This window comes from Microtus ochrogaster, linkage group LG4, assembly GCF_000317375.1.
Source record: "Microtus ochrogaster isolate Prairie Vole_2 linkage group LG4, MicOch1.0, whole genome shotgun sequence".
Taxonomy (NCBI): domain Eukaryota; kingdom Metazoa; phylum Chordata; class Mammalia; order Rodentia; family Cricetidae; genus Microtus; species Microtus ochrogaster.
This window is the reverse complement of record NC_022030.1, coordinates 45,443,824-45,457,145: the sequence shown is the minus strand read 5'-3', so window position 1 is coordinate 45,457,145 and position 13,322 is coordinate 45,443,824. Positions and strand designations below refer to the sequence as shown.

At 43.8% G+C, this 13,322-nt stretch overlaps 3 protein-coding genes and 2 non-coding genes across 5 annotated transcripts in view; 3 read left to right on the top strand and 2 right to left on the bottom strand.

Annotated features, from left to right (window-relative positions):
- The window catches only part of Ndufs1 (NADH:ubiquinone oxidoreductase core subunit S1), a 35,585-nt gene extending 30,648 nt beyond the window's left edge, over positions 1-4,937 (bottom strand). The window contains exons 1-2 of the mRNA XM_005361489.2: positions 4,737-4,937; positions 146-211 (exon numbers count right to left, since the gene is read on the bottom strand). Of these exons, the coding sequence (XP_005361546.1) occupies positions 146-206 (61 nt within the window). The 5' untranslated portion in view covers positions 207-211; positions 4,737-4,937. The remainder of the gene's footprint in view (positions 1-145; positions 212-4,736) is intronic.
- A 95-nt stretch (positions 4,938-5,032) lies between these two features.
- Eef1b2 (eukaryotic translation elongation factor 1 beta 2) lies at positions 5,033-7,644 on the top strand. The gene is made up of 6 exons (XM_005361488.2): positions 5,033-5,441; positions 5,732-5,854; positions 6,441-6,567; positions 6,799-6,865; positions 7,226-7,351; positions 7,454-7,644. The coding sequence occupies exons 1-6, from the start codon at positions 5,362-5,364 to the stop codon at positions 7,606-7,608; spliced, it is 678 nt and encodes a 225-aa protein (XP_005361545.1). The 5' UTR covers positions 5,033-5,361; the 3' UTR covers positions 7,609-7,644.
- On the top strand, positions 6,644-6,722 carry LOC113457715. The gene has a single exon (XR_003378224.1). It is a non-coding gene; the product is annotated as a small nucleolar RNA SNORD51 (small nucleolar RNA).
- Positions 6,981-7,112, top strand: LOC113457718. Its single transcript, XR_003378227.1, has one exon. It is a non-coding gene; the product is annotated as a small nucleolar RNA SNORA41 (small nucleolar RNA).
- A 2,350-nt stretch (positions 7,645-9,994) lies between the features above and the next one.
- Positions 9,995-11,227, bottom strand: Gpr1 (G protein-coupled receptor 1). The gene has a single exon (XM_013351644.2). The coding sequence runs from the start codon at positions 11,176-11,178 to the stop codon at positions 10,096-10,098; it is 1,083 nt and encodes a 360-aa protein (XP_013207098.1). The 5' UTR covers positions 11,179-11,227; the 3' UTR covers positions 9,995-10,095.
- Between the last annotated feature and the right edge of the window lie 2,095 nt (positions 11,228-13,322).

Below are 13,322 nucleotides of genomic sequence, written 5' to 3'. Positions count from 1 at the left end.
CGAGGCCAGCCTGGTCTACAAAGGGAGTTCCAGGACAGGCTCCAAAGCTACAGAGAAACCCTGTCTCAAAAAACCAAAAAAAAAAAAAAAAAAAAACCAAAACAAAACCAAAACAAAACAAAACAAAACAAAACAAAAAACTTACCATATCCTTTAGGAGACTTAGAAAGGCCTATTAAGGCCCTTTTTACAGGTATCCTTAACATGATGCCTAAAAAAATAAAACAAAGATAAATTGTTGTAGAGGTAAAAAAAACCCACCTATTTATAAACTATCTGGTATTGTTTTATGATTTTATACACATTATTCTAAGAGAATATTCAGAGGTACTGATGTTTTCTCTCTCAGTCCCAGAGACGTTAGCATATACAATGTCACACAGCTAGGGAGCAGTTAGCATTCAGTAGCCTTTGGGTCCACATGCAATTGAGACAACTGAGCTATCTCTCCATCTGTAAATCTGTAGTAGAATGTAACTGTAATGGAAAGGGCAATTCTGTTGTGACTAGAAAGAAGTGGCAAGGACTTGGAACACAGTTCAGTTGGTGTGCAATGCAAGGTGCTTGCCTAGCATCCAGAGAGTCCTAAATTCGAACCCCAGCACAGCACACATGGAATACATGTCTATAATCCTGGAACCTGGGAAGCGGAGGCAGGAGGATCACAAGTTTAAGGTCATTTTCTGCTACATAGCAAGTTTGAAGTCAGGCAGAGATATAGAAAACACTGTCTCAAAAAAAAGAAAGAAAAAAAAGAAATAAGAATAAAGTAAAATAAATTGTAAAGTAACTCTTATCATTACTTACAACAAATAAAAAAAAAAAAAAACCTTTCTGCCCTCATCTCTTACCAGTATGTTGGGGTTTTGGTTTTGTTGAAACAGGGTCTTGCTATTAATCTTGGCTAGTCTTGAAGTAATCCTCCTGCCTCTGCTTCCTGGGTGCTATCACAACTGGCTCCAGTATGCACTCTCAGATGATACATGAATTATATATGATCCTAAAATATTCCTGAGGTAGTTCAGAAATCAAAAGCCTTTGTTGCATCTTGAGGCCCATCATTCTGTGCTGAGTAGGATGCTTATCTCGCAGGCCTGCAATTTGCTTGATACTATACTTCCATCCTGAATCTATCAAACTCATGGGTGAGCTTTAAAACAACAGTCCTCCACCAAACCCAGTGTTGCAGGGCTGTAATCTCAGTTACTTGAGACACCAAGGCAGCAGGATCATGTACTCCAGACCTGCCTAGACCTTGAGTGAGTTCAATGTGAGCCTGGATAACCTGGTGAAATCCTGACTCAAAAACAGAAGAGGACTGGAGAAGCTCACAAGTTTAAAGCAGAGAACCTGGGTTCAGTCCCCAGTGCCCACATGGTGATTCACAACCACCCAGAACTGTAGTTACTCATGTCTTCCTCTGATCTCTTCATGCACCCGCACACAGTGCACATGCATACAAGTAGGCAAAACATTCATAGACAGAAAACAAAACAATTTTTCCTGAGTGCTGAAATTTAAGGTATGTGCCACTACTGCCCAGAGTTGAAACATTTCCTTAATTGAGATTCCCTCCTCTTGGATGACTTTAGCTTGTATCAAGTTCACATAAAACTGTGCAGCATAGCCTCTAAAGTCATAATTTTTCCTTTGGAATTTTTTAAAGTTTTTTTTTAGTCTTTTTTTTAAAGTTTTAGTTTTGGTCTCATGTAGTTCAGGCTAACCTTATACTCTTGATCTTTCTGCCTTTATCACCAAACTGCTGGGATTACAGCGATATGCAAAATGACTAGTCTTTCGTGTAGCTGTTTTTACCTTTTAAAGATAGTGAGAAAAAAATTATGTGATTAGAATGTATCAACATTAATTAATTAACATTAATATTAGTAAAAAGGTTTCATAGTAATAGCATTAATAGAAAATCATGCAAAAATCAGAATTTTTTTCTTTTCCCTTTTAATTAAAAAAATTATGTGTGTTTTGCTGCATATATGTCTGTTCACTGTGTATGTACATGCTTGATTCCTAGAGAGGCTAGGAGAGGGTGTCAGATCCCCTGGAACAGGAGTCACAAACAGTTGCTAAGTTGTCATGTAATTTTTGGGAATCAAACCTGGGTCCTCTAGAAGAACAGCCAGGGGTCTTAACCACCGAGCCACCTCTCCAGTCCCTAAGCCCAGGCTGGTCTTGAATTCATGATTCTCTTGCCTCTACCTCTTCAACATATCCTACTGGCATGTGCTACCACAACTGGCTTTTAGCTATATAGAGACCAGTCTGGCCTGAAACTCAGAGATCCATCCACAGGCCTCTCTGCCTCTGCTACCATTCAGATAAAATAAAATTCTAAGCACTAAAGTCTGTAGTTATCATATAAGACCCGTAATTAAAACTTTATTTAATTAATTCCTTAATAACAGTAATCTATAACTTTCGATATTGAATCTGCTGACAGCTGCAGTCTGTTTACAGTGTGTTGTCTACTAATAATTTCTGGTATAAATCAGTTATTGGTTCTTAATCTACAGAGCAGATCTACAATACTTCCTAGGGTGTTATTACTATGTCAAAAATTGCCAATACTAAAAACAAAGAAAAATTTGCAATAAAAGCTGACTTCAACTTAATCAGTAATGGTTACTGACAATCAGTTGTGAAGTGTTCTTTGCTTGTGGTCATTTTCTTTATTAACAGCACATATCATGTGCTGTAGGAATTCCTATAGCCAGCAGCCTTTAAGTTACCCACCCACTTGGGCAGGGCCTCAAATACTATATATGCTGATGTAAAGTGTGTGTCCACTCTCTCTTCCGGCTGTGGCATTTTGGTTGCTGTTCCCTGTTCGAGCAGGGCTTTGTGATCTGTGAGTCTACCCCTAAATAAATAACCCTCTATTATAGTCAATTCTGAGCTAGTGTGGGATTTCTTTCAAGCGTCTTTCAACCATGTATTTATTTTACTATTCTACTTACTAAACATGGGCTAAGCTTTAGTGGAGGACCACTTTCTTAGCCTGCACTGGGCTGTATCCCAAGCACAGATAACAAAGTCCCCAACGCTAAGTTGCATGTGAATTATTGATTTTGGTACCTACTAGACCATAAATTCCTTGACAAGAAATCTATTTCCCTTTTCTGAGGACTAAACACAGTATCCTTACAAAAACAAGTTACCAAATTCCAGAATGAGTAGTACATACTCCACCAGACAAAAAGTATCGAAGAGGTCAAGCATGATGGCCCAATGTCCATAATAATCCCAGCACTGGGGACCCTGAAGCATAAGAATCATGCATTTGAGACCAGCCTAAGCTATACAATGATATAAAACCTGCACTACATAGAGTTCGAGGATAACCTGCCTTATACAGAATACAGTTTGTTTTGTTGTGTATTTTATATAAATCTCATGTAGCTCAGACTGACCTCAAGCTTGCTATGAAGGAAAGGATCAACTCAGGACTCCTAGACTTCCCAAGTGAGTGCCAGGATTATAAACAAACCCCACCACGTCCAGATTGGTGCATGTCTATTGCTGGGCTTGTTTTTCACATTCATTTATTTACTTTGCGTGTGCTAGCAAGCACACATGCACGTGCACGTGACCACCAAAGCACAACTTTTGGGAGTCTGTTCTGTCCCTCCATCATGGGGGGCCTGGGGATCAAACTAAGGTTGTCAGGCACCCCGTCAGCCCTGATATACATTTCAGACATATTATCTATCAGATAGGAACAGAAATAACTACTCAAGTTGGGGCTGTAGCTCAGTTAGTAGAGTCCTGGGTTGCATCCTCCTGTCTCAGCTTGCCCAGTGCTGGGATTATAGACGGGCCACACCACACCACACCTGGCACATCTCTAGTACCTTGGCTGTGACTTAGAGGAACAACTTTCTGAAACTTTTCTCTGGTTTAGAACACTCCATTTAGTAATGTAAAACCCAGTGTGAAAAGAAAAAGAAAAGATTCCCAGGGGGGAAAAAAAAGAAATCTAAAGTTTACAATTCAGTTTGATCTTACATCGAATCTCGGGAACTTGAAGACACTGCAGCTTCCTGATTTGCAGCTGGGCTCCGAGCTAACTTTTTGAGATTCATTTTCTCTGTATTTATGTGTGCCTGTGCGTGTCTGTGTGTGGGTCATGGGAGTGTAGATGCTCCCCGTCCAGAAGAGGGTGGCGAATCCCCTGGAGCACAGTGACAGGCAGTTGTCAGGCTCCTGACTTAGAGAACCGAATTCGGATACTCTCTGCAAGGTACTCTTAACCGCTTAGCTGAGCAGCGCCGGCTAACTTTTTACACATTTTTGTTTTGGTCAGTTTTCCCCGTCCGTAGAATGAATAAAACACTACCCAGTGTGATCAATGAACCAGACTAAACAAACAGTAGTGTGGACATCTGCAGGACAGCACCTAAACACCGGTGCCCAAGGTGAAGTCGCTCGGGACCCTGGCAGACAGCCGGCGTCCTCCTGTCAAGGTACGGAGAAAGAAGCTCGCAAGCCCGAGCTCCCGAAGGTTTTCCGACCGTCCTCCCTTCTGCTCCATCACACCAGAAGCTAAGGCCAGTCGGCCTCACCTGCCGGTTCTCCCGGGTTTCCGAGGCGGCGGGGCGGGAGGCGGTACCCAGTCAAGGACAAGAGGAGAATGACTTGTCTGCCCTAAAGGATACAATCCTGTAGAGAAAGAAAACACCTGCTGGCAGAACTTCAGCCCTCCCACTTAAACACGTCCTCACCTTTCCTCCGGAGCCCACCGGGATGCTCCGCTGACTCGTCCGGAGCTCTCCGACCCCTTAGAACCCGGCCGCTAAGTCAATATGGCGGTCCCGGCTGACTCCGTCACAGGAGCTGGTGGACGGAAAGCCAGGAGGGACGAAAAACCCAGACTCGACAATTTCCCCTCTTTGGCCTTGTTCGGCAATTTCCGTCAGCCCGAACGAGAGCCGAGAGGAAGCGGAGAGGTCGACTTGGACCTGCAGTTCCGCCGGAAGTAGCCGAGGCCTCGGGGCCGAGCGCTTTCGTTCAGCTCCGTCTCCTCAAGGGGCGTTTCCCTTACTTTCGGAATCCTTGGAGGGAGGCATTTTAAGATGCCTCTTTTATTCATTTCTTCCCAAACGCAAGGGGTGGCCCGCGGACAGCCTGTGGGCCGTTTAGTCCACAAGTCCCAGGTTGACGTGGAGGAGCGGGACGAGTGACGTACTTTGACCTTTCACCTCTAGCTGGTGCCGCGGAGGGGAACGCCTCCGTCTCTATATAAGGACTTTTCCGGCCGGCCCGGGCCCTTTTCTCCCTCAGCGCCGGCCGCGGGCTCCTGGCGCTCTGTCCCTCCGCCGCTGCGGGCCTCCGGTTACAGCCGACGCCATGGGCTTCGGAGACCTCAGAACCCCCGCCGGCCTCCAGGTGCTCAACGACTACCTGGCGGACAAGAGCTACATCGAGGGGTGAGCCGGGAGGCCGGGGCCACGTGGCGCGGGCGCGGCGGGAGGGAAGCGGGGCGCCCGGACTCCCGGGCGGGTGGGCTGATGGGAGGATGGTGCAGCCGCTCTTAGCTTGCACAGGCTCAGACAGATGTTTGGTGCACTTAAAATGAAAAGTGACTGAAGAAGCAACTTGTTAGCCCCGTAATAGTCGCCACTAGCCGGTTGGACGGATGCAGAGTTGGTCACACATTGTCTCGTATATTGTGTCTTCCTTTGAAAGGTGTGTGCACGTGTCTTTGTGTCACCGGCAGGTATGTGCCATCACAAGCCGATGTGGCGGTCTTTGAAGCAGTCTCTGGCCCACCGCCCGCTGACCTGTTCCATGCCCTGCGCTGGTATAATCACATCAAGTCTTATGAGAAAGAGAAAGCCAGGTAAAAATAAAAATGCCTTTGCACCACCCGGACTCTGCTATGGCAAAGTTGGGTCCAGGTTCTAGTTGCTTTAGCGTTGTTGGGCTGGTGTAAGCTGAATTTCTTGGTAACCTTAGAAGGCCAAGAGACTGAAGTCCTCCATTCCCTCATAGGACAGGTAGAACATGGACAACAGAAGTCAAAGTTTACCCCACACCTCCCTGCCAGTGTGCTTCGACCTGGGAGGGGGGCCATCGCTGGGGTGAGAGGGTAGCTCATTCACTCAGTCCCTGGCCTTCTGACACTACCAGCACGGATGGAGAGTTTGGGGAGTAGACTCCAGTTAACTCTAAGAAATCGTAATGAAAGCTCAGAGATGTTCGTTCTGAAAGAGTTAAGCCATAGTGAGTATTGAGTACGTTGTCTCCTGTAGTACTAGTGTTGGTTGACTGAAGAGTTGGGCACATGTAGTATTTTTACCTGGGGCTGTGCTAAAGCGTCAATAACCAGAACAGATTGGTACTGGGAAAGAAAGACTTTGTGTTTTGTCTAGTAAAGGAGAGAGGTGTGGCACCGACCTAACCGTGGTAGGATGTTTGTTTTCAAGTCTGCCAGGAGTGAAGAAATCTTTGGGCAAGTATGGCCCTGCCAGTGTGGAAGACACCACAGGAAGTGCAGCTGCGGATGTCAAAGATGACGACGACATTGATCTCTTTGGGTCAGATGACGAGGAGGTATGGCTGACATCTCTGAGTATATTGATAAGGCATAAATGTAGGTACTGTATCAGGGCCTGGATTCGAACCCTCACTGGGTACATGATGAATAAAACCAAATCACCATCTTTCGGCTGAACTCCTGATGGATTTGCTTTTTACTGATGAACCTGGTCATTTCTGTAATGGCCCTGTCATCACGCTGTATAAGCAGAAGATAACCAACTTTGGATTTTTTTCTCTATACAGGAAAGTGAAGAAGCAAAGAGGCTCAGAGAAGAGCGCCTTGCACAGTACGAATCAAAGAAAGCTAAAAGTAAGTGATTCTACAGTCGTGTGTCTTCATTGTTAAATAATAGTGCGAGTGGTCTGTTCCAAAACTTGACCCTAACATGGTTTTAGTCTTCAGTAGACATCTTTGCTTATACAAGGTCCACAGCTACTGGTCTGCAGCTGATCTTATGGTGGCAGTTGTAGCATTCCTCTGTGGGATAGAAACTGTTACACAATTTCATGCCTCTTTCTTAGCCACACAGAAAGAGGAATGCGCGTGACAGACAGATGGGTTTTGTGTGTTTTTTCGTAAGAAGATGGTCTGTTTTGAAACATTGAGATTTGACCTAGAGCAAAGGTGTTCAGTTGAGTAAGGGTAATGCATTTTTAACTCTTTTTCCAGAGCCTGCGGTTGTTGCCAAGTCTTCCATCTTACTGGATGTGAAGCCCTGGGATGATGAGACAGACATGGCCAAGTTAGAGGAGTGTGTCAGAAGCATTCAGGCAGACGGCTTGGTCTGGGGCTCTTGTAAGTTTAATGGTGGTGTTTTGAAGTTGGAATTTATATACATTTTCATTGTTTTTCCATCAATAAGAGTTTCCTAACTCTTCCCTTTATGTTCTTTTGTAGCCAAATTGGTTCCAGTGGGATACGGAATTAAAAAGCTTCAAATACAGTGTGTGGTTGAAGACGATAAGGTTGGAACAGATATGCTGGAAGAGCAGATTACTGCTTTTGAGGACTACGTACAATCCATGGATGTTGCTGCTTTTAACAAAATCTAAAGTCATCGTGAAGTTAGTGCACTTGAATAAAAGCTAGAAAAAACCCTGGGCTCTTGATTCTGTTATAAGAAATGGTATATGCTTTCATTAAAGGGAAGGCTTCAGTGGCCATGTAATTCATTAGTAATAGAAAATGGGGGCTGGGAAGATGGGTGGGTCACTCAGCAGCAGGTCAGGCCTGATGACCAGCCTGGCCCACATGATGAAAGAAGACTGACTCCCAGCGTGTTTTATTTACTACATGACTACATACAACATTCTGTTAAAAAAAAACCATGTAGTGTTATTGTTCAGCGATTATAATTTTGTAGCCATTGGTAATACAGCTCTGTTACTGACAGTAACATGGTACTGGTGGATATGGTCTATTTTGGTCAGACATCAAGATTAATTTTTTTGAAAAATTGAATCTTGGGCCAGTAAGATGTTTACCACCTGGGTTTTCAGTCCCTAGAGTCTAGGTGGAGGGGTAGAGTGGTCCTCGGTCCTCTGACATTCACATAGGTACATACTTGAGCCATGGTACATATGTCTGTACCACACGAGTGCCTGGTCCTGGGTCCCCTAGGCCCAGAGTTAACTACTGTGTAGGTGTTAGTGCCCAATTTCTTCAGCTCCCCCACAAGTGTTACATTGCTGCTGGATCTGAGGAGGGAAGTCATGCAATCACATGTGTTTGTACTGCCCCAAAAGGATACTGTTGAACACATCAGCTATTTTGGCTTCATGTTAAATACCAGATGTAGTTTTTACAGTTTGGATGTTGTATCTTTAAAGCTTTCTGCATTTTGTAGATGAGGATCCAGAAAAATTAACCTAGGGTTATGTCACATAGCCTGACCCTACTCTTGCTCTTGGTTTAGTGACGCAAGCTACATATTGTAAAGATTAATAAAATATGCACTGAGGAAAATTCAGGTGCAGCCTGAAATAGTGGGAAAATTTTTTCAAGTTTGTTAGGATCATAAGGGCCAGCAGAGGGCAGTGTCAGCCATGGGAGCCGGCAGAGGTTTATTCCAGAACCACGAGAGCCGGCAGAGGACAGTGTCAGCCACGGGAGCTGGCAGAGGTTTATTCCAGAACCACGAGAGCCGGCAGAGGGCAGCACTTGCCCTTCTGGGGATCCATAGTGCTTGAAAATGGTGACGAACACAGGCATAAAGGTGTATACTGGTGTCCACGTAAACCAAAGAACAAAGCCTGTGCTTCTACGTTCAGGCCAGCCCACCCTGGAATGTGTTTGTTTATAGTAATTAATCTACACACTTGCACACAACCAGATTTTTCAAATTTCATGATGCTCTAAAGAACTATATATATATATATATATAGTTATATATATATATAAAAATAAAATTGTAGGCATGTTTCGTCAAGAAGCAAGAGGTCTGTCCCCCTCCCTTTGAAACAAGGCTGTATGAGCGGCATTTGTAACACTTAGTAAATAGGCCTGAGGATGCAGCTCCTTGGAGCGCTTGCCGCTTGCACCTTTGGAACTGAGAAGTATGACCACTCTGGACAGAGTCAAGGGACAGATGTGAGAAAGGACAGTTGATGAACTGAAAAATAAGCCCTGGCACAGTCATATAATGTGCCAACTATTCCAAGCTAGACCAGTTGCATCGTTATCTACCTGAGGTTCCAGAACCTCAAAATTGAACTATGCTAACAATAAATTACTTAAGTAATTAGATTTTGGGTCAACTTAGCAAATAAACAGTTAACAGAAATGAAAGTTTTAAGCCAACATAACCAACTAATACTTTAATTTGTAAATTATTAAAAAGTTGAATATATATATGTATTATACTATTAAAATATATTTGTATTCAATTTGTTTATTGGAGCTTGAGGCCAACCTAGACTACATAGTGAAACTGTCCCAGAAAAAAAATTTTTTTGTTAATTTTCTCTTTTAGTAACTAAAAAGGTGAAGATCAGGGAGCGGGGGAGACGCCCTAGTTGGTCAAGTGCATTCAAGGAAGCCTTTAGATAAACACACCTTAGAAAAAGCCTAACGTGGTAGCAGGCACTCAGTGTAGGGCAGTGGAGGTGGAGACAGGCAGATCTCTGGGACTTGCTGGCTAGCCATCAGCCATCGTAGGCAAGCGAGGAGCAACAAGCAAGGTGTGCACGCACAAAATGACCCAAAAGGAAACCAAAAACGAGGCTGATGCCTTTTCAAGATGAAAGTTACTATAATTAATATAATGTGGTATGCATTATAAAAACGATTTATTTAATCGGATAGATATATTGCGGTACATCAATAGGCTAAAACAGTGTGGGGGGGCTGAGATTTAGGTTGTTAATATCACAGTCGCCACCAGAGGGCAGCCAGACAGCGGCATCATTTAAATTGCAAGGAAGAAGAAATCTACATTTTATACCCACGCAAAAATATAAGACCAATACACTGAACAAAAACAAAAATATGGTCGGTTTATATCAGAACGAAGGTTCATCTGAAAGGAATTTTTATGAGGTTCACGTGAAGAATCCATGCTGGTTTCTGGGAACACGGTCTGTTTCTAGGGAAGACAGGCTCTTGAGCTGTTCACTGGCTGTGGCAGGGCCGTTGACTTCCCACAACGAATGCTTCAGTACCTCAGCAACAGAGGCCCGGAAGTGAGCTTGGAACTTCTTGGTAATCAGAACATAAAGGATGGGGTTCAGGCAACTATTGAGGAACGCCAAGCCAGTGGAGAGAGGGACCGCCTGCTGCAGCACGTGCTGGAAAGAGCTGTCGTGGTGGATGGTGAGTTCCCAAAGACTAAAGAGGTGATAAGGGGTCCAGCAGACCGCGAAGGCAATGACTACAGACAGGACTGTCCAGAAATGCTTACGGGACATGGGGAGGCTCCGCTTCTTCACCTTGAAGATGAGACACAAATAGCAGAAGCTCATTGTCAGCAGAGGGAAAAGGTAGCCAAAAAGGAATTTCACCCAGGTCAGAACATGGTGTCTCATCAAGGTGAGGTCATGGCCATGCTCCTGGAAATTGTTATAACAAATAATGTGGTTATTGACTTCCAGAGTGTCGCGGAAGTACAGGCTAGGACCTCCAAGCAGAGAAGCCAAAAGCCAGACAGATAGAACAACAACCAGTGAGTTCTTTAGCGTTCGGTGCCGCTGAGACGAGACAGGATGGATCAAGTGGAAATAGTGGTCCAGGCTGATCACTGTCAGGAAGAAAACACTGGAAAACATGTTCAGCTGGGCAATGAAGGAATTAGCCTTGCAGAGCCACAGGCCAAAAGGCCAGTGGAAACCCAAGGCCACATAGGAGACGTACAGGGGCAGGAAAAGAAGGAAAATGAAGTCTGCAATGGCCAGATTGAGGAACCAGAGAGTAGTGACTGTCTTCTTCCACCTAAATCCCATGAGCCAAATGACAACAGCATTTCCTGGAATTCCCAGAACAAATGCTAGGACACACAACAGCAGGGAGACCCAGTGAACAATTTTCAGATGCGTCTTCTCCTCTGAAGCAGACTCCTGTGAGTAGTATTCTAAGGTATAGGAATAGTTCTCAAATTCCTCAAATAATGCTTCCTTTGAGACGTCCATGATGACCTTGCAGATGGAGAGCGCTGTAAAAGCAAATTTTAATGGAAAAAAGCTTAAAGAAGAATTAGGTTTGATGAATAAAGAATCTAAACACAAAAGTCCTTCATTTTATGACTGTACCAGGGCTTATTTTTCAGGCTTGTGTTTATACCAAAGATGGCCATGTCCCCGTTTCACTGCTTCTGCTCTCAAAGCTTTTGAGAGTTCATTTGTGATTCAGTAATTGTTAAGTTAAAATGATCCACTCCATAGGTCAAGTCCCCTGTCCCCAATACTTACAGTGCATTACAGTGCATTAGGAGAATCTTGACATTCAGCAAGCATTTGTTAGGCTCCCCGTATGCATTATTTTCCATCAGATGCAGAGGAAAGCAGATTGGTACTTAGGCAGTGGAAAGTTCCGGGTTTGTGATTGCAGCCCTGACTGCTAGCCCCAAAACAACAGCTTTCTGGATGATTCTACTTCCATGACGCTACTAAGAAGTGAAGATTTTGACCAAATATTTTATGCCCAGAATTTTGTTTTTAGCTGGTGTTAGTATTTAATTAGAAGCCTTGAGCATGCCAAGCAGACACTTTACAGCAAGGTTCGGCCCCAGCCCTGAAGATGACGGGAATGCTCCTAATCAGTTATCAACAGAGCTGGCTTTTCAGCTGGAAGATATCTTTACTTCTGCTGTATTTGGCTTTGGGTATTTTTTCCCTTGTTTTGGTTTGTGAGACAGGCTAGCACTCTGTAGGCCTTATCTGTGGGCTTGCATCTCACTGTATAGTCTAGGCTGGCTTAGTCCTCAGTCTTCCAAATGCTAGGAGATTGGTATAAGTCACCACCCTGAATAAAAGGTATCTTTAAGAGTAAACTTCATTATGACCATATGATTTTCACATCAATTTCTTGTATAATGCATTTAAATTTTTATTCCATTGAAATTCCTTTGCTTTGAATTAATGTGGATTATTTTCTATAGTTATGACAAAAAATTAGCCAGACAGTGGTAGTGCATGCCTTCAATCCCAGCACTTGGTAAGCAGAGGCAGGCAGAACTCTGTGAGTTCAAGGTCAGCCTTGACCTGGAACAGAGTGAGTTCCAGGACAGTCAGGGCTCCATAGAGAAACCCTGTCTCAAAAAACAAAAAAGAAGAACAAGCTGTAAGTGGGCAGGCAAGATGGCTTAGTAGGTTAAGGGGCTTGCTGCCAAGCCAAGCCTGATGATAAGTTTGAAATCCAGGACCCACAAGGTGAAAGGAGAGAATTGTCTTCTAAAAGTTGTCCTTGATCTACCAGTGTTCCGTGGTACATGCTCTCACATAAGCACAGGGTGGATGGATGGATGGATGGACAGACAGACAGACAGATATAGATAGACATATTTTAATCTTAAAGATAATGATGAAAAAACTGAGCAATAAGAACAGAAGGAAGGGAGTTAGCAAGATGCATCAGTGTGTGTGGAGAAATGGCCCAGTGGCTAAGAGCACTCGCTTCTTCCAAAAAATCCCCAGTTCCTTTCCTAGTACCTATCTATATCCGACGCACAACCTTATCTAACTCCAGCCTCAGAGTATCTGCTGCCCTCTTCTGGCCTTTGCAGCTACTGCATGTGATACTCAAGACATACATGCAAGTAAAACAATATACAAAATATATTTGATTTTTTAAAAATGGATCAGTGGGGCTGAAGAGATGGCTCAGCGGTTTAAAGCACTGGCTGCTCTTCCAGAGGTTCAGTGTTCAATTCCCAGCAGCCACATGGTGGCTCACCACCATTTAGAGTGGGATCTGATGCCCTCTTCTGCCATGCAGGCATGTATGCAAACAGAGCTCTCATAGACATAAATAAATACATCGTTTAAAGATGGATCAGTGGGGAAAGGTGTTTGGTGCCAGGCCTGAACACCTGCGTTCAGTCCCTGCGAAAGAGAGAAGAGAACCTGTTTTTGAAAATTGTCCTCTGATTTCTTCGTACCTGTCATGTTGTACTCACCTCACAATAAACATATTATAAATGAAAATATAAATATTTTTTTAAGAAAGAGAAAAGAAAGAATGAAGCACAATGAGGCTGTGTGCATGACATCAGATCATGTAGACAGGAGGATTATTTTAATTAAAAGAAAATTATATGTACGGATATTTTGCCTGC

Excerpts from the sequence above, each read along its gene's own strand:
- Eef1b2 (XM_005361488.2), top strand. The coding sequence starts at position 5,362 with ATGGGCTTCGGAGACCTCAGAACCCCCGCCGGCCTCCAGGTGCTCAAC. Across the intron at positions 6,568-6,798 it reads TTGGGTCAGATGACGAGGAG|GAAAGTGAAGAAGCAAAGAG; the intron begins GTATGGCTGACA and ends TTCTCTATACAG. Across the intron at positions 6,866-7,225 it reads CGAATCAAAGAAAGCTAAAA|AGCCTGCGGTTGTTGCCAAG; the intron begins GTAAGTGATTCT and ends CTCTTTTTCCAG.
- Gpr1 (XM_013351644.2), bottom strand. The coding sequence starts at position 11,178 with ATGGACGTCTCAAAGGAAGCATTATTTGAGGAATTTGAGAACTATTCC.